Genomic DNA, 24558 nt, shown 5'->3' with positions numbered 1-24558 from the left:
GCTTATGGCTGAATAAAAACCAGTTTCATAATACAACGCAAAACATAGTAGGATACTTTTTAAATATCGGTTCAATGTTATTAAGAAAAAACAACAACAGAATATTGAGTGTAGAATAAACCAATAATCTGAACTGTGTACGTGTGATTAATTCAAGCTAGGTAGAAAGTATTGGCTGTTTTTAAGAGTTCTTTTCCTCATCTGTTTTAAAAGCGACACAGCGATCGCGCCCATACTTTTATTATCATTTTCTGTATCAAATGTGTGTCTGCAGCATATTGTTTTATTTCATTGGGGACAACGTTGAAAGGTGAACGTTAGGTGTGCGTGTATTGAAGTACTGTGCATTTGTCCAAGTCTCACTGTCTATACCGTGTTTTCCGATGGTGCTTGCGTTTGGGCGAATTTTATTTTTTATTATTGCAGGCATGCAAAATGTGCTATATATGAAAGGCCAGATAAATAATTTGAAAGTTGGCATTCAAAAAATGACCCTTTAGGAATCGGAATGAGTGTAATTCAACCTTAATACCATACTATCGCCTTTAGTGTAACCTTAATGCGAGCCTTACAGCGCATTAATTTTACGCAATCGGAAGTCACCTTGCGCATGGCAATTGCACATGTCAAAAATATAAAAATACATTGCATAACATTTGACAAATTATAAAATTTTTAACCATAATAAAAGCATCAACGAGAAGCACTGAAAAAGGTAACAAACCATGGGTAACAATGCGTCAGCTCCCGCAACTCATTCACCGCCTGTGCAACGTTCTGAAACTAGTGCGTCTGCTTTACCCCCTCCCCCACCCACCGGCATGCCACCGGTTCCACCACAAATGAAACATGAAGATATACAAGTGCAAATGGCTGAGGCAAAACAATCAGCTTCGCAAAGATCTAACAATCCAGGCACATATGAAGAACTTCATAAAAAGACGAGAGGTAAGTTTTGAGAAAGACATTACGTGAGTGGTTGCCGAAGCTAGTCAACTCGTACCTAAGTCAACACGTACCTTCGGTCAACTCGTACCCGATTTGGTTAACTCATACCCGATTTTTGGTCAACACGTACCCCCACTAGTCAACTCGTACCCGATTTGGTCAACACGTACCCTCCTAAAAATTATTTATATATATCAAAGACGTGAAATATGTTTATTTGTTTTTTTATGCTTTTGCTATGAATATAGGTTATAATATGATTATAGGTGCTACCTAATTTACGGGCAAAAGCTTTTTAAGTTTTTTTGATATAAACTATGTATTTTTAATAAATATATTGACATGATTGTGTTCAAAATATTATAATTGTTGCAATAATTAAGTAATGCATCCAAAAAAAATCAATCTTAAAACAAGTTACATGTTCCAAGCTTAAAGATCTAGCATCTTATATTTTTTTGTTTTCTAGCCACAGGAATTTATAGCTGGTTCGGTGTCTGTGGTATAGTGGATGGGGTGTCTGCTAACTGGCTTAGTCACTGGGAGGTCTCTGTATTGATCTCTTAAGTGGGAGCATTCTTTAGATTACCCTAAAGACATACAATGGCGTACCATTTGGGTTGAAAGTCAAGAAGACCTACAAGTTAAAAAGAGAAATGTACGTCAAAGTACAATAATTGTATGTCGACATAAATATAAAATACACTTCGAAGTATATATTTGTACGTCAAAGTACAATTTGTACTTCGACATACATGTTTGTACTTCGACGTACACATTTTTTGAACAGCCAATCAAAACACTAGTCTCTTGAGCCGCTTTTCCTTCAGATTTATTCATAATAAATGTTTAAAATCTCTTTTTTAATTGAGGACAAAAAGAATAAAAATATCAGAATGGCAAAAAAAACCACATAGAAGTTTCAAGTATTTAATGCATTGAAATAGATTATATACAAATTCGAAGAAGATTCAATTGTTAACTTTTTAAAATTAAAATTATTCAGCATATTGTGCGTATTTATTGATCATGCGGGGCGGAGTATCACGACCATCCAGTGCATTACTGTGTAGGAAAAATTCCCAACGGTAACCAAACAGTTACCAAGCATTAACGGGATAAATAATGTATTATAACCTCTCTGTTGGTCGTATTTTGTGATAACCATAACTTGCATAAGTCAGAGGTTAATTCCGCCACGCCAGGTCAATAAATACGCACATCTATGAGTTAGCGGTCGATAGTTGCATAATTTGGTATAAATTATAATAATAATAATGTTTAATAAATACGCACAATATCTATGAGTAAGCGGTCGATAGTCGCATAATTTGGTATAAATAATAATAATACTTATGTTCAATGTCAAATATCTCTTAAAGCAACAGATGTAAGGTGTCTTCTGATTGGCTAACACTCAAGGGTCGGTGAAAACTGTACGTCGAAGTACATTTCTCGTTCTACCTAGTAGGTTTTGTAGACTTTCGACGTCATGGTACGTCATATAGACACTAAGTACTGGTCCTACCCAGGAACCAGTTTGTTACATCGAATGTCTCAATTCAACTTGACAGCTTGCTAAAGCAGTTGCATTTAGCATACAGTACATGTGATGTGTCAAATCAATTTTGATTGACAAATTTGACAGGATTTTTTTTAATCCAATAAGTTTTAGACTGCCAAATAACACACACTACGTATTGAAAGCCATACCTGGAGCTTTCGTCTGTATACCACTGACTTCATCAGAAGAATGATTTCTACTGTTGGGAAACGTTAACACCACTAATTATCTTCTTATTTATTATCAATGTATAATTATGTGTAACAGCATAACAACATACTTGTTTCGCAATTAAAATATTTAATAAATACAGGTATCTTGCAGGTTTCTAATTTTCTTTCGCAAACTATTGTTGAATAGTTTAAATTGTGTCGCCACTAAAAAACTAGCCATTTTGTAGCAATTCTAAAATCACAGTCTAAACTGCATACACCTAGCTCTACAGTTACAATTTGAATGCAAATATTAGAATGCATCATGTTATATCATCCATATTTTTTTATTTAAACATTCAAATAACACATAATACAGTACATATATAAAAAGATATGTGGTATTGTGTGGATATACAAAACACTTCACATTATTTATTTGTTCATAAAATAATAGTTACAAAATAAGTAAAACTCATCAACCTACATTTCAAGAATATTTACGTATATGAAATTACAAAGTGGTGTTATTGTATTACCTTTTACAAAATTAACATTGCTGGTTTTGCACTAGCCATAAAACATTTATCATGGATTAGCAAGTAACAACCAATTTATTAATTACACAATAGAACGGAAATCATATTAGTTGCATTATGCATTTACTAAACAAGCTATTTGCTACTGTTTAGAATTACACTATCTTACTAAAAATGATCACTGGTACTTAGTGCTTTTACATACTTGTGGTAAGTTTTGTATTACTAGTTTGACAATAATCAGCAGACACTTGTCGATATACAGACAAAATTTGCATGGAAATTTTTCTTATTTTTCAGCATAATTGCCTTCAAATTGTTAATTTAACAACCCTTTGACATTGTTTGCACATCTGATCTTATTATACCAAAGCTGATTTTTGTTTATAGATAGACATATATAGACTTTTCAAAGTTCTATTAAAGTTCACACATGTTCCATCCAAGTAAAGAAACAGAACCAATAAGGATAACCACAGATAATAACTGTGTGTATAGCTTGGAAATTTTGATAGCTCGGGAATCCCTCCTTTGTTGGTTTCTGTAAACCAAAACTGCCAGTTTTGCTGGATATAATGGCTTGTATAATGCCCAGCTCTTGCCTTGGCAGAACAGCTTCTAAAAACGGAAAACCAACAAATATCTTAAAATTTGATCAATAATGCAGACAATTTATAAATGTCTTGTTTTTTGTTGATTTCGAATCTGGAAGATTTTTTACGTAAGATTGTGGTACGAAAATTCTAACGGTATCGGATTTTGTGGTTTTAGGCCTAAACTATTTGTAGTGATATGTAACCTTTTGGGATATCGGTAAAGTGCGAGCAGACGAGGTGAAAATACTTTTAAAATTAAAGCTAAAAGACTAAAAAGTTAGATCTGAATATCTTAAAAATTTGTGAATAAATGTGTTTCTGGTGGGTAACAACGACAACTTACCAGAATATTGCTCATGATCAAAAGTAAAACTTCTTTCTGAGGGCGAATGGAAAATGCGTCACAAATTCTGATACATAAACAGTAGGGTGTCGTTATTGAAATACCGCGAGAATACTTGAAGAATAGACATGCCAACTATAGTGTTTAAAACAAATAATTTTTTAACAAGCATTTGTGATTTGTCATGATAATAATAACAATAAGATATCGAAAAGATCAAAGCAAATAAATTCGACAGAATTCGGAGATTCGGCAATATATTAAAGACGGGTTATGTTCCCCTAAATTGTGTTCGGTGAAGACTGTTACTATATGTAGTGAACCAGTCTTCGGCTTATACCCACTGAAGAAGAGCATTTAGGGGAGATAATTGAGTAATGACCTAATTCTGGAACGGTTGCGAAGAAAACCAAATAATGCGAGAATATTTAGTGCGATTCGCTACACAATTATGATGTCATTGATATAACTTTTTCTGAGGTATGTATTTACATGTGATTTAGCATATGTCAAAGTGTTTTTGATTTGTTCAAGTTCATAAATAGCATCGCGAAAATATATGTCGCGTGGCAAATTTTTTTGAGACGTATCCATATGTGGTATTCTTATGTAATTTTATGTCTAAATTCCCATATGTATGAACGGTCAACGCCCGCTTCGCGGGCTTTTGCCCGTATTAATTTTTTTGCTTTTTGGGGATTTTTTTTCAAAAGTTTCTGATGAGTGTAAGGCAATTATGTGCGACAAATATAATAGATGGCAACAGAGACACTGTAAATCTGGTAAGTAATCCCTTTAATATGTTTTAATTAGTTTCATTCGAGAAACGGACTTACATGGAAGCGTGCGGAAGCGTAAAAATGAGGAATTCAAGCATATTTATTTATAACTGACGGTATTTACATTTATATAATAAATAGCTTAAATACTCATTAAATCCTTTTTGTTTTTAGTCAATAATCTTAATTATTATCGAGTAATGGAACAATTTGTTTGTTGGACTTTGTCAACAAGTTTATGCTGTTAGATAAAAATTTATAATATATGTGTCCAATAAAATCTTAGTAAAACATCTAAATACTCATGAAACCCTCTTGTTTTTACTCAATAATCTTAAGTATTCTCGAGTAATGGAACAATTTGTTGAATTGTGTGAACAAATTTATGTTATTATACAAAAAAGTATAATATCTGTGTCAAATAAAAGCTTATTAAGACAACTAAATACTCGATAAACCCGTTTGTTTTTACTCAAAGGTGTTCTTTCTTTTTACAAAGGTACAAAGGTGCAGATTAAATCAATTTAGATATCAGTGACCTGTATCGAGTAATTTGTTATTCAATATTTACCACAGGTGCAGATTAAGTAATTACGATATTAACGAGCCATGTCAAGTAGGTGTGAATAAGTATTTTAGGTGTTGATTAATTGATTAAATCATTGACTACTCAAGTTTCGGACGAACCACAATTCGATGCAAAATTTGTTAATATTCAAGTATTTTGTATGTATGTTGTGTTTTATGCTTTACTATAATTTCATAATTAAAATAAATCATATCGTTACTGTCGTTTTTTTTTTTTAATTTAATTTTAGTTAATGTTATCTTACTTAATCCTAAAGACAGCCTGTTATGTAAGTCTATGCCAAAATATAACTTTATTTGGTCAACTTGTACCTGCAACAAACTTAAAAGAATCTAATATATGCAAACTCCCATCACACATTTTTTTCATAAATAACACAAAATTAAAAAGGTATGAGTTGACCAACCAGAAAAATGACTAAAGTACGAGTTTACCAAATCGGGTACGAGTTGACTAAGGTACGTGTTGACTTAGGTACGAGTTGACTGGAAACCGTGGTTGCTGACCATGTGTGCTGTCATTCAAAGTTGGGTCCATTAGGGTGACACATTCTCAAAGGAAAACAGTATATATTTTTCCTTTTATGACCTTAAAATTCCTAATTGAAGATTTCCAAAAAGATTTTTGAAATTTTAACTGAATTAGTCTATAAACATGTTATTCATCTCCAAATCCAACTTTATGAGTTGAACCTTAGAAAATATAATTTTGAAATCACTTTTATTATAAATTTTAAAGTAACCATACAATCAGCAACTTAAGTTTCCTAATTCCCAAAATGGTGAAAAGAAATTTAATATGAAGTTACGGAGAGTTTTCAATTGCCTCGGAAGGTAATTGCTCAACAACCAAATATGCCAATATATTTATGTCCACAAGTATTATTAACTTATTTGCGATCAACTTTTATAGATATAAGATTTATAATTGACTATTTGTGAAATAAACAATATTGCTTTTACAGGGAATAATCTAGAATTTACTATCTATGGGTCCCTGAACTCGCAGATTTTAGACCAATGAGTCCGAGGCCAAAATTAATGAGTCCACCTTGAAAAGTTCAAAACGAATGGGTCCCAAATTTTGAAAGATACCAAGTAGTGAAGAAAATATGTCTAAATCACACTAGCGCAATATTAAACTATACTTGCATTAAACTTGTAAATCTCAAAAACTTGTTGAAACCAAAAAAAAATTCATAGTTATCACTATCTTGTTTGCCTTCACATAGGCTATAACATTATCTGTTACATGAATGTAACCTGTTATAACATTTCAACTTGATTCAAATCGATGATAATATTATTGTTAACATCCGAATTGCGAGCTTGATAAGATTATTGTTTATGCTGAATTGCGAGCCGTTGACCTACAGGTTTTTTTTCCCACTTTTTGGGAAGATAGTCCATGGCTTTGAAATTGGGAATTTTATCGGCATTTTCATGAAATTGGGAAAATAAATTCATTAGCCTTTTTTTCCACATGAAAAGTCCACTGATTAGAGAAATACTAAATTTGATATAACTCTTTATAATCATTCAAATTAAAAGAACAAAATCATATAATACTTTGTTAGATGTAATTGCATTGAAATTGAGATAAAATACGCATTAGACTTCTTTCTAAAAAAAAATAAATAAATAAATTTTTTTATAGGGGGGGGAAATTGGGAATTTTTTGCCACATTTTGGGGAAAAAAAATACTTTTGGGGATTGGGAACAAAGCTGAATTTCGGCTATAAAATCAGGCCAAAAAAACCCCTGACCTACCATTATTAAAGATTAGATTTGTTTGTTTTGGATTAAGCTTCAACACCTTATTTCGGAGGCATTTTTTCTGTATTATTTATGACTAAGTTACACAGAGTTAAAGCAGGTTTTCATCCGGGGACTCGAGAAAATATCATAACACATTCTATTTAAAAGGTCGATTCTAATTGATTCATATTATACATCAGCGGCTCGACTAGAGCCAATCAAAAGACTTGCTGGAGTCTTCAGGCCTCATTCGATTAAACTCTGCGTTCATTGCTACACTTTTGACTCGTACACAAGATGGTTCGTACTTATCGTGATTTGCGTATGCGTTAACGGATACAGTTTAGTAATGCGTCCAAGTGGACGCACATATTTCAAAACGAAGCATCTATTTTGATATTTGTACGTCATAGACGCAGAACGCGCATGTAGATTATTCCCTGCTTTTAATGTTTTTATTTAAAGTAATAAAAGTTGTTAGGATTTGTCATGAAATCCTTCCTTCATGTAGTTGCAATAATATAACTTAGATTACTCCCAGCTAATTACCGTCCGGGTTGCTGGGTGTTGCAACTGGTAAAGGCATATAAGGGGCCTCTTTTTATTCCCCATAACCAAAAAGGCCCTTTCCCGTACAGAAATTTCTTTAAAATCATGCATTTTCCTCTAAATTTCCAATCTACCTCAGTATTTTTCAGTCCCCAAAGCCAAAAAATTGTGGCTTTTTTTTCCTGGAAAAAAAGGCTGTGGCCCTTTCAGCCTTTCCCCAAAGTTGGTGTTTTGTTGCCCTGCGTGGGGCCGGGGATTCCGGATAATCAATAGCGTATTTTTTAATTAAAAATACTCTGCTTTTTCCATTGCAAAAACTTACACATTTTCATTAAACTGTTGATGTGTTTGAAACTTAGGATTAATATCATTATTATGCGAGCACACAGCATCACGTTTGTCGATAAAATTTGCGGATTAGTGATGTATATATGATCTGTTTGTGTTTATTTATGCCAGAAAATAGATTATGTTGGTAATATTACCGATTATAGTACCGCCCAGATTCTTCTGCATGTACCTCTGATTCAAGTTGGGAAGTTGTCAGTTGTTGTCATTAAATTATGTTAGTGCGCTCAGAACTGGTTTACCAGCTAACCTAGGAAAAATGGAAGTACTGACCATCATTTTTTCCATTATATTAGTCCACATTCCACTCAGGCTAATCTTTGATGCTTCTATTTGCTTTGACTTGAATTTTGTTGAGAAGTGACTAGCTTAAATAAAAAACTAGAAATGGCGCGGCAGAGGCCGACGCGTATCCCCACGCCGAATGTTTGACCTAGGTGTGCCCCAGGGTTGGTAATGGGGCCATGCATAGCTGAGATTGACCGTATTGTCATAAGAGAAGTTCATCATCAATTAGAAGTGAATTGGTGTAGAAATGAAGAAGTTATAGTAAAAGGCAATTTTGGGTGGGTGTGGTCTATGTGGGCAGGGCGCCCCAGGGTTGGTAATTGTGCCATGCATAGTTGAGATTGACCGTATTGTCGTAAGAGAAGTTCAGTATCAATTTGAAGTGAATCGGTGTAGAAATGAAGAAATTATAGTAAAAGGCAATTTTGGGTGGGTGTGGTCTATGTGGGCGGGGCGCCCCAGGGTTGGTAATGGGGCCATGCATAGTTGAGATTGACTGTATTGTCATAAGAGAAGTTCTGTCAATCAATATCAATTTGAAGTGAATCGGTGTAGAAATGAAGAAATTATAGTAAAGGCAATTTTGGGTGGGTGTGGTCTATGTGGGCGGGGCCCCAGGGTTGGTTATGGGGCCATGCATAGTTGAGATTGACCCTAATGTCATAAGAGAAGTTCAGTATCAATTTGAAGTGAATCCGTGTAGAAATGAAAACATTATAGTAAATGGAATTTTTTGGTGGGTGTGGCCTATGTGGGCGGGCGCCCCAGGGTTGGGATTGGGGCCATGCATAGTTGAGATTTACCCTAATGTCATAACAAAAGTTCAGTATCAATTTGAAGTGAATCCGTGTAGAAATGAAAAAATTATAGTAAATGGAATTTTTTGGTGGGTGTGGCCTATGTGGGCGGGGCGCCCCAGGGTTGGGAATGGGGCCATGCATGGTTGAGATTGACCGTATTGTCATAAGAGAGGTCCAGTATCAATTTGAAGTGAATCGGTGTAGAAATAAAGAAGTAAATGTAAAATAACCTAAAAAAATGAGTGATAATTTCTGACGCGGCCCCACCCCAACCGCTATAACTTTTGACCCAGGGGTCAGATCAAAATTCCAAATAGTGCAGGGTCGCACATATGCTCATAGCTACCATGTGTGTAAGTTTCAAGGTTCTAGTGCTTTTAGTGTAGGAGGAGATAGTGGCCAGGACGGACAGACAGACAGACGGATGGACGGCGGAGATAACCACAATATCCCCACCTTTTTTCAAAAAGCGTGGGGATAAAAATCATAAACGCTTCATTTGTCATCCCAGATTATCCTGTGTGGTAAAATTTGTGTTGCATTTAAAGGAAACAGCAGGTAATTGTCATTGAACATCCTTGGCAAAGTCATTGTGTAAAAAGAATCAAAGTGCTTCAATCTACAACTTTGAAACTTCATATGTAGCTGCACCTTGATGAGTTCCACATGCCACACCCAATTTTGGGTCACTAGGTCTAAGGTCAAGGTCACTGTGACTTCTAAAAGAAAAAAAAATCCGTCAAGCTTTCATTTATACAAAACTGCACCCGCAGCCATGCATGGCACCCGTTATGCGGTGCTCTTGTTTTGCTTCAGAGCTATTTCCACAAGTGTTTGAAGGTGGTAAGATTGTGTTCAGCAAGCCATTGAGCAGTCACTTCCAGATCACTCACAATCTTCAGCTTGCCAACCCCATGACCTCAGGTTACAGGTTTGGTGCTACATATGCTGGAACAAAACAGTTCAGTCCTCAGGAGGTATTGTTTGTTATAAAATATATTATTTGAATATTATTCTTAATTGCATCATCTTTGTTCTTCCTATTCAAATTCAAATTTCATAATGTTAAAAACATATCAATCATTATGAAAATGTGTTTTAAAGATTGTTTATGCCCCAATTGAGTAATACTAGAGAAATTGAATCGACAAAAATGGTGGTACTAAGAACTGTTGTTGCTTACAAAGAATTTTTAAAAACTGCTTATATACCAAGACATCACTATGTGTACAACTAACATTGTGCATTGTTAGATTATTATAGTAAATCATGTTTTTAACCAGGTTTTCCGAAGGAAAAAACTGGTTATTAGATTGGCGAATGTGGGCGGGCTGGCTGGCTGGCTGGCTGGCGGGCGGGCGGAACAAGCTTGTCCGGGCCATAACTTTGTCGTTCATTGTGAGATTTTAAAATCATTTGGCACATTTGTTAACCATCATTAGACGGTGTGTCGCGCGAAAAAATTACGTCAATATCTCCAAGGTCAAGGTCACACTTTGAGTTCAAAGGTAAAAAATAGCCATAAACGAGCTTGTCTGGGCTATAACTATGTCATTCATTATGAGATTTTAAAATCATTTGGCACATTTGTTCACCATCATGGGACGGTGTGTCGCACAAAAGAATCACGTCAATATCTCCAATGTCAAGGTCGCCACGACTAAAAATAGATTTATTTTAAAACAAACTTACAAAGGGGGTTAATTTTGTTTGTTCATTTCAAAAGTTCAGTTTGAGTTGTCTCCCTTTATCAGATTTTTTTTCACAATGAAAACCTGGTTTTGTGACAATTTTGTCCCTTGTTTAATTGAGTAATACTAGAGAAATTGAATCGACAAAAATGGTGGTACTAAGAACTGTTGTTGCTTACAAAGAATTTTTAAAAACTGCTTATATACCAAGACATCACTTTGTGTACAACTAACATTTTGCATTGTTAGATTATTATAGTAAATCATGTTTTTTAACCTTTTTTGTTTCACAGGCCTATCCAATAATGCTTGGAGATACAGATGCCAGTGGAAATCTCAATGCCAACATCATTCATGCTTTCACTAAGAACACTTTGACACGATTTGTGGCACAGGTATTTTTCATGATATCTATCTGTCATTCCTTTGTACAAATGAATTCTTGAATACTTCCTTGACCTTAGTCTGTTATGTGTGCCAGCAAAGCTGTTTGAACAAAGGTTGCATTGGTTTGTTTTAAAGCTGGTTGAACAAAGGTTGCATTTGTTTGTTTTAAAGCTGGTTAAACAAAGGTTGCATTTGTTTGTTTTAATGCTGGTTGAACAAAGGTTGCATTTGTTTGTTTTAAAGTTGGTTGAACAAAGGTTGCATTTGTTTGTTTTAAAGTTGGTTGAACAAAGGTTGCAATTGTTTGTTGTAAAGCTGGTTGAACAAAGGTTGCATTTGTTTTAAAGCTGGTTGAACAAAGGTTGCATTTGTTTGTTTTAAAGCTGGTTGAACAAAGGTTGCATTTGTTTATTTTAAAGCTGGTTGAACAAAGGTTGCATTTGTTTGTTTTAAAGCTGGTTGAACAAAGGTTGCATTTGTTTGTTTTTTATGCCACAACTCCAATCATTAGTTGTTAAATTCTTCTAAAAAGTCAGCAGTGCATGTAATAACATATATAGTTCTTTTTTACACCAGTATTTTCATAGTGATGTCAGATGAATAGTAATTGTGGGCCTTTTTATCCCCCGCCATCGAGGGATATTGTTTTGGTTTTGTCCGTCTTTCCGTCCGTCCGGAGCCATATCTTGGAAGTGCTTTTACGGATTTCATTGAAACTTGATATGAGTATATATATATATGGATACTAGGATGATTCACGGCAAATGGCATTGTACACCATCCGTTAATAACGGAGTTATGGCCCTTTGTATTATGAAAAAATGCTTTTTTGGAGTGTCAAATTTAACACTTTTGTGTCCAGAAGCATATTTGCAGGGGATATCAATTCAACAAATTTGCTTGTTTGGCTTATTTTACAGCCCTTATTGGGTCATATTCCTAATTGCACAAAGTATGCTTTTCCTCTATAAATCCAGTATAAAAATTCACAATTGATAGGTTGAGATTATAAGTCTAGAGTTGCAAAGTTGAATTATTCATTTTACTGATATGTCTATGTTTAGTGCGTGTGTGTGTGTGGGGGGGGGGGGGGGAATTTGTGTAACAAATAAAAAAAATGTTTTTATTAAACAATAATAATTTTTAAAAATTTAAGGTAAATTGCAGCTTCTGTTCAGATCCCAATATCACAGGTAAAGCTAAAGTTACTCCCTAAACTGTGAAAAAATGCTTGTAAAGGAGACATTGGTTTCAATTTCTTTGTGTGTAGAGAAAATTAATCAAACATTTTTTTTCAATAAGGTAGGCTGTGTTTGCTTTGTCATATGTTCTGTTATCCATTCTTACATTTACTGATATCCATTTTATTATTTAGATAATTTTTGCTTCCCTGACTTCATTGAAAGAGAATTTATGTTTTAAGCGTAATATAGTTATTTGTTGGCTCATCAATATTTATGAAAGTGAAATTTTGCAAGCCAGTTGCTCCAGAATATATAATTAAGTGACAACAAAAATTAACTGTGGGTTCAGACGAATGTTTGTCATCAATACAGATCTTGGAGTAAAATTTATCATTTTTAAATGATCAGACATACTTCATAACCTGATTACCTTAAAGAAAAACAATGAAAATACAGTTATCATTTAAGTTGCTTGAATACGTCCAAGATTTAAATTAATTCAGGTATTATAAAAATCGCCCCAAAACACAATTCATAGTTCAGATGCATGGCTTATTTCTCCCACCTGAACTATTTATGGACTGAATTAACATTTACAAACAGGTATTGAAAGGTTGTGACCCCTTATGTACCAGTCCTTTTATGTACCAGTCCTTTTATGTACCACTTTGAGACTTTATGTACCACCTATATATTATGTAGGTGCTGTCCATTCATTCATATGATCTTAACTACACGAACACAACTCTTGTATAAATAGCATTTTAAGCCTTCTCTTAACTTTTAGCAAGACTTATGTTTTATCAGATTTTAGTGATGCTCACATATAAATTTGTAAATTATCTGTTGATGAGTTCAATTAAAAAAAAATACCTATAATATAATATGTGTAATATATAGAAATATATAATATATATATATATATATATATATATATATATATATATATATATATTATATTATATATATATATAATGTAATCTCTCATGCTGTTAGAAACCTACATGTGTTTTAATTGTCAACTGGAGCTCATAACCTATCTGGTTGTTAAGTTGATTTTATTTTATGCTATGCTTATGTTGTTTTTTTTTAGTTAATTTTTATTATTTTTCTATTTCTCTATGTATAAAGTATTAAATACCTATGTTTGTAGATAGAGAGCTGTCCTCTTATAACTCTGTACCTGAGTGCAACACACTTGTAATCTATGAATAACTTGTATGTGTATATAGCTGTCAAATATGTGTATTGAAGAGCCGTTAATAAACTATTAAAACTTCATAGCAGTATGAATAGGCATTAATTACCTGTGCAAACACAAGTGTTGATTGAGTCAAATTTGAGTTAATCAAATATTGTCTACTGTAACATTGCAATTCAGTGTACTGAATCATTTATTTCTAAAAAATCTAGAGATCTGAGCTAGTCTATTAAAAATAAATAGTGTGTTGTATTTAGTATTAAATTGCCAATTTTGAATACTGTATGAATAGAATATTTTATTATACAAACCTGAAAAAAGTATGTTGCAATTCTAGTTCCAAGGAGATAAGACAAACACCCAGATGGTTACAGACTACAGGGGCAGCTGCTTTACAGCCTCATTCACAGCAGCTAATCCAGACCTTCTCAATGGCTCAGGTAAGAGAACAGGCCTATAGGAGAAGGCGCCACCACAATCTAAGTCCTTTGAAATGGGTAAATTATTAACTATTTCTCTTACCTAATGTTAAGTTATGAAACGATGTATCCCATTGTCAGGTTTGGGTTGTCAAAATAAACTTCTGTTGAGTAAAGTATGCTTTATTTCAGAATTATAGGGATAAATCTTTCATTGGGTGAAGCAATAATGTTATTTTGTTAATTCACTTTATGTCATTTGAAGTTTATCGTATATTTCTGGTATCTTCAGCCATTTCGTATTTTTGTTTGCATGTAAATGACTTGATTTCTTTACAAAAAAGATGGGATAAATAGGAAACTAGTTAAGTGTCTAATACAGAAAAGTTTGTTTGCTCAGTCACAAAAACACAACCATTCTCAAAGCTTTTGGTTCAGGTTTTCTAAGCCTCATATGATTAAGTTATTGGTTTTCAACACTACCCTGTATTCTCTTTGTGCCTGTGATATAATATTTATAATAATGAATGCATCAATTTCAGATTTATATTGCCTTAAAAAATGCTCTTCATAAATTACGCAAAATAGTTCTTGTAACTAAATAAAATAAGTAGCAGCACAATGCATGTTTCAATATTTCCTTTTGTTAGGATGTTCATGGATTGCCTCTGGCTGTTTTAACATCTGCTCCATATTTTGATGCTAAAATCTGCTTTATATATTGGTACTACAGTCTGCTTCATACTTTGGTACAACAATCTGCTTCATAAATCAGTACTAAATCTGCTTAATATTTCTTTACTATAATATGTCACAGGTATATTTGTGGGCCACTACTTACACCGTGCCGCCAGTTCAGTTGACCTTGGTGCAGAGTGCATGGTCCAGAGAGGGGGACAGGTACCAGGTGGTCAGATAGCAGTCCTGTCACTAGCAGCACGCTTCAACGGTGAGTTGAGACAGCAGTCCTGTCACTAGCAGCACGCTTCAACGGTGAGTTGAGATAGCAGTCCTGTCACTAGCAGCACGCTTCAATGGTGAGTTGAGATAGCAGTCCTGTCACTAGCAGCACGATTCAACGGTGAGTTGAGATAGCAGTCCTGTCACTAGCCTTGCTTCAATGGTGAGTTGAGATAGCAGTCCTGTCACCATCAGCACGCTTTAACAGTGAGTTGAGATAGCAGTCCTGTCACTAGCAGCACACTTAAATGGTGAGTTGAGATAGCAGTCCTGTCACTAGCAGCACGCCTCAACGCTGAATTGAGATAGCAGTCCTTTTACAAGCAGCACGCTTCAATGGTGAGTTGAGATAGCAGTCTTGTCACTAGCAGCACGCTTCAACGGTGAGTTGAGACAGCAGTCCTGTCACTAGCAGCAAGCTTCAACGGTGAGTTGAGAAAGCAGTCCTGTCACTAGCAGCACGCTTCAATGGTGAGTTGACATAGCAGTCCTGTCACTAGCAGCAAGCTTCAATGGTGAGTTGAGATAGCAGTCCTGTCACTAGCAGCAGGCTTCAATGGTGAGTTAAGAGAGCAGTCCTGTCACTAGCAGCACGCTTTAATGGTGAGTTGAGACAAGCAGTCCTGTCACTAGCAGCACGCTTCAATGGTGAGTTGAGATAGCAGTCATGTCACTAGCAGCACGCTTCAATGGTGAGTTGAGATAGCAGTCCTGTCACTAGCAGCACGCTTCAATGGTGAGTTGAGATAGCAGTCCTGTCACTAGCAGCATGCTTCAATGGTGAGTTGACATAACAGTCCTGTCACTAGCAGCACGCTTAAATGGTGAGTTGAGATAGCAGTCCTGTCCCTAGCAGCATGCTTCAATGGTGAGTTGAGATAGCAGTCCTGTCTCTAGCAGCACGCTTCAATGGTGAGTTGAGATAGCAGTCCTGTCACTAGCAGCACGCTTCAACGGTGAGTTGAGATAGCAGTCCTGTCACTAGCAGCAGGCTTCAATGGTGAGTTGAGATAGCAGTCCTGTCAATAGCAGCATGCTTCAATGGTGAGTTGAGATAGCAGTCCTGTCACTAGCAGCAGGCTTCAATGGTGAGTTGAGATAGCAGTCCTGTCACTAGCAGCACGCTTCAACGGTGAGGTTAGATAGCAGTTCTGTCACTAGCAGCACGCTTCAATGGTGAGTTGAGATAGCAGTCATGTCACTAGCAGCATGCTTCAATGGTGAGTTGAGATAGCAGTCCTGTCACTAGCAGCACGCCTCAATAGTGAGTTAAGATAGCAGTCCTGTCACTAGCAGCACGCCTCAATGGTGAGTGCAGATAGCAGTCCTGTCACTAGCAGCACACTTCAATGGTGAGTTGAGATAGCAGTTCCGTCACTAGCAGTACGCCTCAATGGTGAGTTGAGATAGCAGTCCTGTCACTAGCAGCACGCCTCAATGGTGAGTTGAGATAGCAGTCCTGTCACTAGCAGCACGCCTCAATGGTGAGTTGAGATAGCAGTCCTGTCACTAGCAGCACGCCTCAATGGTGAGTTGAGATAGCAGTCCTGTCACTAGCAGCACGCTTCAACGGTGAGTTGAGATAGCAGTCCTGTCACTAGCAGCACACTTCAATGGTGAGTTGAGATAGCAGTCCTGTCACTAGCAGCACGCTTTAATGGTGAGTTGAGACAGCAGTCCTGTCACTAGCAGCACGCTTCAACGGTGAGTTGAGATAGCAGTCCTGTCACTAATGGCATGCTTCAATGGTGAGTTGAGATAGCAGTCCTGTCACTAGCAGCATGATTTAACGGTGAGTTGAGATAGCAGTCCTGTCACTAGCAGCACGCTTCAATGGTGAGTTGAGATAGCAGTCCTGTCACTAGCAGCACGCTTCAATGGTGAGTTGAGATAGCAGTCCTGTCATTAGCAGCACGCTTCAACGGTGAGTTGAGATAGCAGTCCTGTCACTAGCAGCACACTTCAATGGTGAGTTGAGATAGCAGTCCTGTCACTAGCAGCACGCTTTAATGGTGAGTTGAGACAGCAGTCCTGTCACTAGCAGCACGCTTCAACGGTGAGTTGAGATAGCAGTCCTGTCACTAATGGCATGCTTCAATGGTGAGTTGAGCAGCATGTTTCAACGGTGAGTTGAGATAGCAGTAGTCTCATTAGCAGCACACTTCAATGGTGAGTTGAGATAGCAGTCCTGTTATCGCTGCACGCTTCAATGGTGAGTTGAGATAGCAGTCCTGTCACTAGCAGCACGCTTCAATGGTGAGTTGAGATAGCAGTCCTGTCACTAGCAGCACGCTTCAATGGTGAGTTGAGCTAGTAGTCCCCGGGTGTGTGTTTCCAAGGATCCATAGTGAAATTCAAAATATGTCATTATCCCCATGCTTTTTGAAAAGAGAGAAAGCGTGGGTATATTGTAGTTATCACGCTGTCTGTCCTGGCCACTATCTCCTCCTACACTATTAGCACAAGAACCTTGAAACTTACACACACAGACCTGTTTACTTCTACGGATTCGCCGTAGTTACTACGGATTACTTGGCTAAACTACGCACTACGGATTTGTACTGAAAAACTACGGATTCATCGATCAAAATGGTCAAATTTCAGTTTTTAATTGTACTTTCGCTTATTTTCCGTCTTTGTGGGTAATTTATCAATCATTATCATTTTGGTCCTTGCATAGTAAGAAACGTTAAAATTCAAGCCTCCCGGGGAACGAGTGCTGACCGAGCTCGTCGAGTCGTCACTGTATCACTGTAGAACAACTGACTTGCGTATTGATTCGCAAAATTAGCCGAATATATACGTTTTTGCGTTGCTATCCAGTATACACAACTCTCTCTCTAATGCAGATAATACCGACAATAGTCGATGTTTCGGGATTGAGAACGTCTGTTTTTACACACGTCCAAGATGGCGGCAAGCAGACGTGAAATTGCGATTAAAGGCGAAAATAATAAATACCATTCAAACAAACAACAGTTATCATATGGTCATTAGGGAATAATGTAATGCGTGTGTCAATTAACGCAAAATACTACGTTTGAGATATAATTTTTTTATCAGAAATCTGCGCAGTGAATGTGTGTCACGGAAACAAGTGTTGTAAAATTGGAGTTCAAACTACTCACAAAGTTAAATCATTTATAATAAGATGAGTATCGTTTGAAAATGGAAAGAGACGAACATGATTTGATTAATATGTTAGTGGATCTGTGTATACTCAGATTCATATGCATATTCTGCTTTATTATGTTTGTTACGCTAATGAGGCTGTCATGTGCAAGATATTGAAAGGTATACAAATAAAATATATTATTTTAACTGCACTAAATACATTCTTAACACAGCAAGAACACTTAAGGGTGTTTGTCAATATTTGTTTATGTTTTCCCCTTATGATATTTAATTTAAAAAAAAATACGGAATTAAATTAACAGCTACTCTTAAAGAGCTTATGAGCAAATGGTGTATTTAAGAATCTATAGATTATTGCAAGTTTAATATGCATGTGGATGGTTATCAACTAAATATTGTCATCATTGTAAGAAGACATTAAAGCAGCACTTTATAATATAAAAATGCTGTCAAGCATGCACTTAAAAACAATTTTAATTGTGCTACTTATAATCATATTTATAATGCTTAATGTTTCCCAATTTCATGGTTTATTGCGCTATTTTTTTCCGATTTCATGGTTAATAGCGCTATTTTTTCCAATCCAAATGGCACAGGCTGTAACAAATAAAAGCAAATAAAATCACTTAACAGATTAAATGGTTAGCAAGTGAATTCATCTAATGCTTTATGTACCTTTAAACTGATATGTGACCCAGTCGTGGTGTTTTAATGCTCAAAATGATTGAAAAGGTTAAAACTACTGACAACAGCCTCAAACTACTGAGAGATGCCCTACATACTACTGAGAAGCAATCAGTAGGATAAATAGGTCTGCACACATGGTATCAATGAGCATATGTGCGACCCTGCACTATTTGGAATTTTGATCTGACCCCTGGGTCAAAAGTTACAGGGGTTGGGGTGGGGCTGGGCCAGAGGTTTTCAATCTTTTTTATACGCCCGTTTTTGCAAAACGGGACGTATTATTGTTTCACCATTGGCGGGCGGGTGGGCGGCACAGCGTCCACAGCAGTGTCCCCTCTCTAATTCAAATACTTTTCATCAGATCTTCACCAAACGTGGTCAGAAGTTGTATCTAGACAATATCAAGGTAAAGTTCAAATATGGGTCATGCTGGGTCAAAAACTAGGTCACAGGGTCACTTAGTGCATTTCAAGGATTAAGCATGGTGTCTGCTCTCTAATTGTAGTAGTTTTCATTCGATCTTCACCAAATTTGGTCAGAAGTTGTGTCTGAATGATATCTAGGTCAAGTTCAAGTATGGGTCATTCCTGGTCAAAAACTAGGTCATGAGGTCACTTGGTGCATTTCAAGAATTAAGCATGGTGTCCACTCTCTAATTGAAGTAGTTTTCATCCGATCTTCACCAAATTTGGTCAGAAGTTGAATCTATACAATATCTAGGTCAAGTTCGAATTTGGGTCATGCCGGATCAAAAACTAGGTCACAGGGTCACTTGGTGCATTTCACAGATTTAGCATGGTGTCTGCTCTCTATTTGAAGTAGTTTTCATCAAATCTTCACCAAATTTGGTCAGAAGTTGTGTCTTAATGATATCAAGGTCAAGTTAAAATATGGGTCATGTCGGGTCAAAAGCTAGGTCACAAGGTCACTTAGTGCATTTCAAGCATTTAGCATGGTGTCCAAAACCATCAAATGGGCGTATCTTGTGACAGTTTGGCACTCTTGTTTATGTTATGTTACATTAACTTATTTATTTCTACGCCGATTTACTTCAAATTGATACTAAACATCTCTTTATATGACAATACGGTAAATTTCAACTATGCAGGGCCCCATTACCAACCCTGGGGTGCTCCCTGGGTCAAACATGTGGCGTGGGGATACGCGTCTGCCTCTGCCACGCAATTTCTAGTTAGTTATCCCCTGCCATAGGCGGAGGGATATTGTTTTGGTGTTATCCGTCCGTCTTTCCGTCCGTCCGGCACTTTTGTGTCCGGAGCCATATCTTGGAAGTGCTTTGGCAGATTTCATTGAAACTTGGTATGAGTATTTTATGTATAAGACATGGATGATGCACGCAAAATGGCATTGTACACCATTTGTTAATAACAGAGTTATGGTCCTTTGTTTCTTGAAAAAATGCTTTTTTGAGTGTCAAATATAACACTTATGTGTCCAGAAGCATATTGGTGGCGGATATCAATTCAACGAATAAGCTTGTTTTACTTTTGTTAGCCATGCTCCCCTTGATACAACTTCTTACCAAGTTTGGTGAAGATCAGATGAAATTTTCGGGACAGACAGACCGACAGACCGACCAACAAAGTGACTCCTATATAGCCCCCATTATAGAATATTATATTTAACAAGGCTTTCAACATTTGTCTCAAGTAACATTTACAAAAATTCAAGATTTGTCCCCCCCCCAATCTTTCAAAGACTGTGTTTTAGATATTGAAGTTGTCTTCACACATCTTATGCTGTGATATTGGTATTTTGTGTGATGACATTTTGCTATCTTACTTTGTTATCCCCACGCTTTTTGAAAAAAAGGTGGGGATATTGTGGTGATCTCCGCCGTCCGTCCGTCCGTCCGTCTGTCCGTCCGTCCTGGCCACTATCTCCTCCTACACTAAAAGCACTAGAACCTTGAAATTTACACACATGGTAGCTATGAGCATATGTGCGACCCTGCACTATTTGGAATTTTGATCTGACCCCTGGGTCAAAAGTTATAGGGGTTGGGGTGGGGCCGCGTCAGAAATTATCACTCATTTTTTTAGGTTATTTTACATTTACTTCTTTATTTCTACACCGATTCACTTCAAATTGATACTGGACCTCACCTATGACAATACGGTCAATCTCAACCATGCATGGCCCCATTCCCAACCCTGGGGCGCCCCGCCCACATAGGCCACACCCACCAAAAATTTCCATATACTATAATTTTTTCATTTCTACACGGATTCACTTCAAATTGATACTGAACTTTTGTTATGACATTAGGGTCAATCTCAACTATGCATGGCCCCAATCCCAACCCTGGGGCGCCCGCCCACATAGGCCACACCCACCAAAAAATTCCATTTACTATAATTTTTTCATTTCTACACGGATTCACTTCAAATTGATACTGAACTTCTCTTATGACATTAGGGTCAATCTCAACTATGCATGGCCCCATAACCAACCCTGGGGCCCCGCCCACATAGACCACACCCACCCAAAATTGCCTTTACTATAATTTCTTCATTTCTACACCGATTCACTTCAAATTGATATTGAACTTCTCTTATGACAATACAGTCAATCTCAACTATGCATGGCCCCATTACCAACCCTGGGGCGCCCCGCCCACATAGACCACACCCACCCAAAATTGCCTTTTACTATAATTTCTTCATTTCTACACCGATTCACTTCAAATTGATACTGAACCTCTCTTATGACAATACGGTCAATCTCAACTATGCATGGCACAATTACCAACCCTGGGGCGCCCTGCCCACATATGTCACACCCACCCAAAATTGCCTTTTACTATAACTTCTTCATTTCTACACCAATTCACTTCTAATTGATGATGAACTTCTCTTATGACAATACGGTCAATCTCAGCTATGCATGGCCCCATTACCAACCCTGGGGCACACCTAGGTCAAACATTCGGCGTGGGGATACGCGTCGGCCTCTGCCGCGCCATTTCTAGTTGGAATTAGCTATGGCTTTTTGCAAAACTTTCACTGTACATTTTTAGCTCGACTATTTTATATGAAATATGTATAGTGGAGCTATCCTACTCACCCCAGCGTTCCCATTAGCGTTAGCGTGCAAATGTTAAAGTTTGCGTACTACCCCAAATATTTCCTATGTCCCTTTTTATACTTAAAATATGCATATTATTGATAAATCTATGTTAAAGTTTGCGTACCACCTCAAATATATTCTATGTCCTTTGACATATTGCTTTCATATTTGGCATACTTCTTTACCAACATGATCCCAAATTATAAACAAGAGCACCCAACTTTATCAAGCATTTTGACAAAATTATTGCCCCTTTTATACTTAAAATAGGCATATTATTGATAAATGTATGTTAAAGTTTGCGTACCACCTCAAATATATTCTAAGTCCTTTGACATATTGCTTTCATATTTGGCATACTTCTTTACCAACATGATCCCAATCTATAAACAAGAGCAGACAACTGTATCAAGCATTTTGACGGAATTATGGCCCCTTTTAGAATTGAACATTTTGCTTAAATTGCCATAACTTCTTTATTTATGATCACATTTGATTCATACTTTGACAAAACAACACATACCTGACATACCACAATGCACTCCACCCAAACCATGACTTCATCATTTCGTATTAAATGGTACCAAATTCCAATCTTTTGTAGGTGATAAGCGTTCTCTGGCTGTGTCGCTGACCCCGGCCGGCCCAGCAGGACCCCAGGCTCACCTGACGTACTGCCACCGCATCAACGACCACCTCCAGGTCAGCAATTGTTTCTGCACTAAATTACAGCGTCTAATGGGCTGTTTCCTAATTGCAAGAAATTATGTTTTTTTTAATGAAAAATCTGACTGAAATTTCCAAAAATGATGTCAAACTTTACCAATAATCTCAATAAAAAATAAATTAAGCTTAAATGGCACAGGTTGTAAAATTTAAAAAAAATCAAAATCACTGCAGGTAGGGGCTGAATTAGAGACCATGTCCGGCATGGGCGAGGCAGTGGCCAGTGTAGGATATCAGCAGGAGATACCATCTGCTGGAGTGAACTTTAAAGGTATGCTGGGATTGTTGGTTATGTTTTAGTTTAAAACTTAAAAGTAATGGTGAGCGTTCTGGGCCCGTATTAACCACCCAATATTAACACTTAAGAATAAACTTAGATTTAAGAAAACATGTCTGGGCTATAACTATGTCGTTCATTGTGAGATTTTAAAATCATTTGGCACATTTGTTCACCATGATTGAACGGTGTGTGGCGCGAAAGAATTACGTTGATATCTCCAAAGTCAAGGTCACACTTTAAGTTCAAAGGTCAAAAATTGCCATAATTGAGCTTGTCCGGGCCATAACTATGTTGTTCATAGTGAGATTTTAAAATCAATTGGCACTTGTGTTCACCATCATTGGACAGTGTGTCGCGCTAAAGATTTACGTCAATATCTCCAAGGTCACACTTTGAGTTCAACAGTAAAAAATGGCCATAAATGATCTTGTCCGGGCCATAACTATGTCATTCATTGTGAGATTTTAAAATGACTGTACATTAATTGTGTTCACAGTCATTGGATGGCGTGTCATGCAAAAGAATTCATAAGTTCAAAGGTCAAAATGGCCATAAATGATAAATTAGCTTCTCTTGATTTGTGAAGACAGCATGCAAAATAGTCTGTGTCTATGCAGCATGCGGGGGTATACGTCACGCCTGTGACAAAGCTCTAGTTTTGTGATGATGTTTTTTTTAGTGAAATCTGAATTTGTATTTGTTTGAAGGCAGAATATTGAGATTATGCAGATGAGATCTGTCAAAAAGGTGCTTTATATTGATATCAAGTATGTATTCTAGATCTGTTTATGAACTAAAAGATTTGCTATTTGAATGTTCAAAGATCTGGTTGGACATTATATTAAAATGGCCTTTTAGCACTGACAAATTAAATCATTTTGTTTTTACTAAAAAAGGAATGTTATCGATTTAAAAATCCCTGGTGCTGTTACAGAGACAACAATCATCAACATAAATAAAAATCTGCAGCATATTTTCTAAAGATATGACCATTTATTTCTGTTTGCGTTTTCAGGTCAAGTTGACACAACATTGACTGTACAAGCCACTCTTGAGAAGAAATTATTAGAATCTATGGTACCAATATCATTTACACTCAGTGCTATAGGAAATCCTTCAAAATCAGACTTCAAGTTTGGTGTAGGAATGATGCTTGGTTGATAATAGTGATGAAAACATTAGGAATTTACTATTGCCTACTAAATAATTTGTGAAATTAAGGATTGACTAGTTACTAACGTGTGAAATGTCGTAGCAAAAAGTTGTATAAAAAGGAAGGCTGCTTGCTAGGTTATCCCACTTTTTGTCTTGGGGCTGACTTAAAAATGCACAGAGAATATAGAATTAGTGGGCTGACATAATGGACCGAAACATGGAATATATTGTTATAGATTGGTGAACAGAGGGAAATGATAGCGCTAAAACCGATAGCTGCAAAAACATTTCCATAAGTATTTCATTAGTGTATTCTGAAACATATTGGATAAAAACCATGAAAAAGATGGACAATTGACATGGTTTCATTTGTGATTATTTTTGTATTTT

The 24558-nt window shown here is 36.5% G+C and overlaps 1 protein-coding gene across 1 annotated transcript; it reads left to right on the top strand.

Annotated features, from left to right (window-relative positions):
- The first annotated feature begins 584 nt into the window (after positions 1-584).
- LOC127860238 (mitochondrial import receptor subunit TOM40 homolog) lies at positions 585-24558 on the top strand. The gene is made up of 8 exons (XM_052398168.1): positions 585-948; positions 10070-10230; positions 11238-11339; positions 14054-14156; positions 14953-15084; positions 22612-22709; positions 22908-23004; positions 24029-24558. The coding sequence occupies exons 1-8, from the start codon at positions 726-728 to the stop codon at positions 24172-24174; spliced, it is 1062 nt and encodes a 353-aa protein (XP_052254128.1). The 5' UTR covers positions 585-725; the 3' UTR covers positions 24175-24558.

This window comes from Dreissena polymorpha, chromosome 15 (genome assembly GCF_020536995.1).
Source record: "Dreissena polymorpha isolate Duluth1 chromosome 15, UMN_Dpol_1.0, whole genome shotgun sequence".
Taxonomy (NCBI): Eukaryota; Metazoa; Mollusca; class Bivalvia; order Myida; family Dreissenidae; genus Dreissena; species Dreissena polymorpha.
The sequence above is the reverse complement of the archived record's forward strand: the minus strand, read 5'-3'. Positions and strand labels throughout refer to the sequence as shown.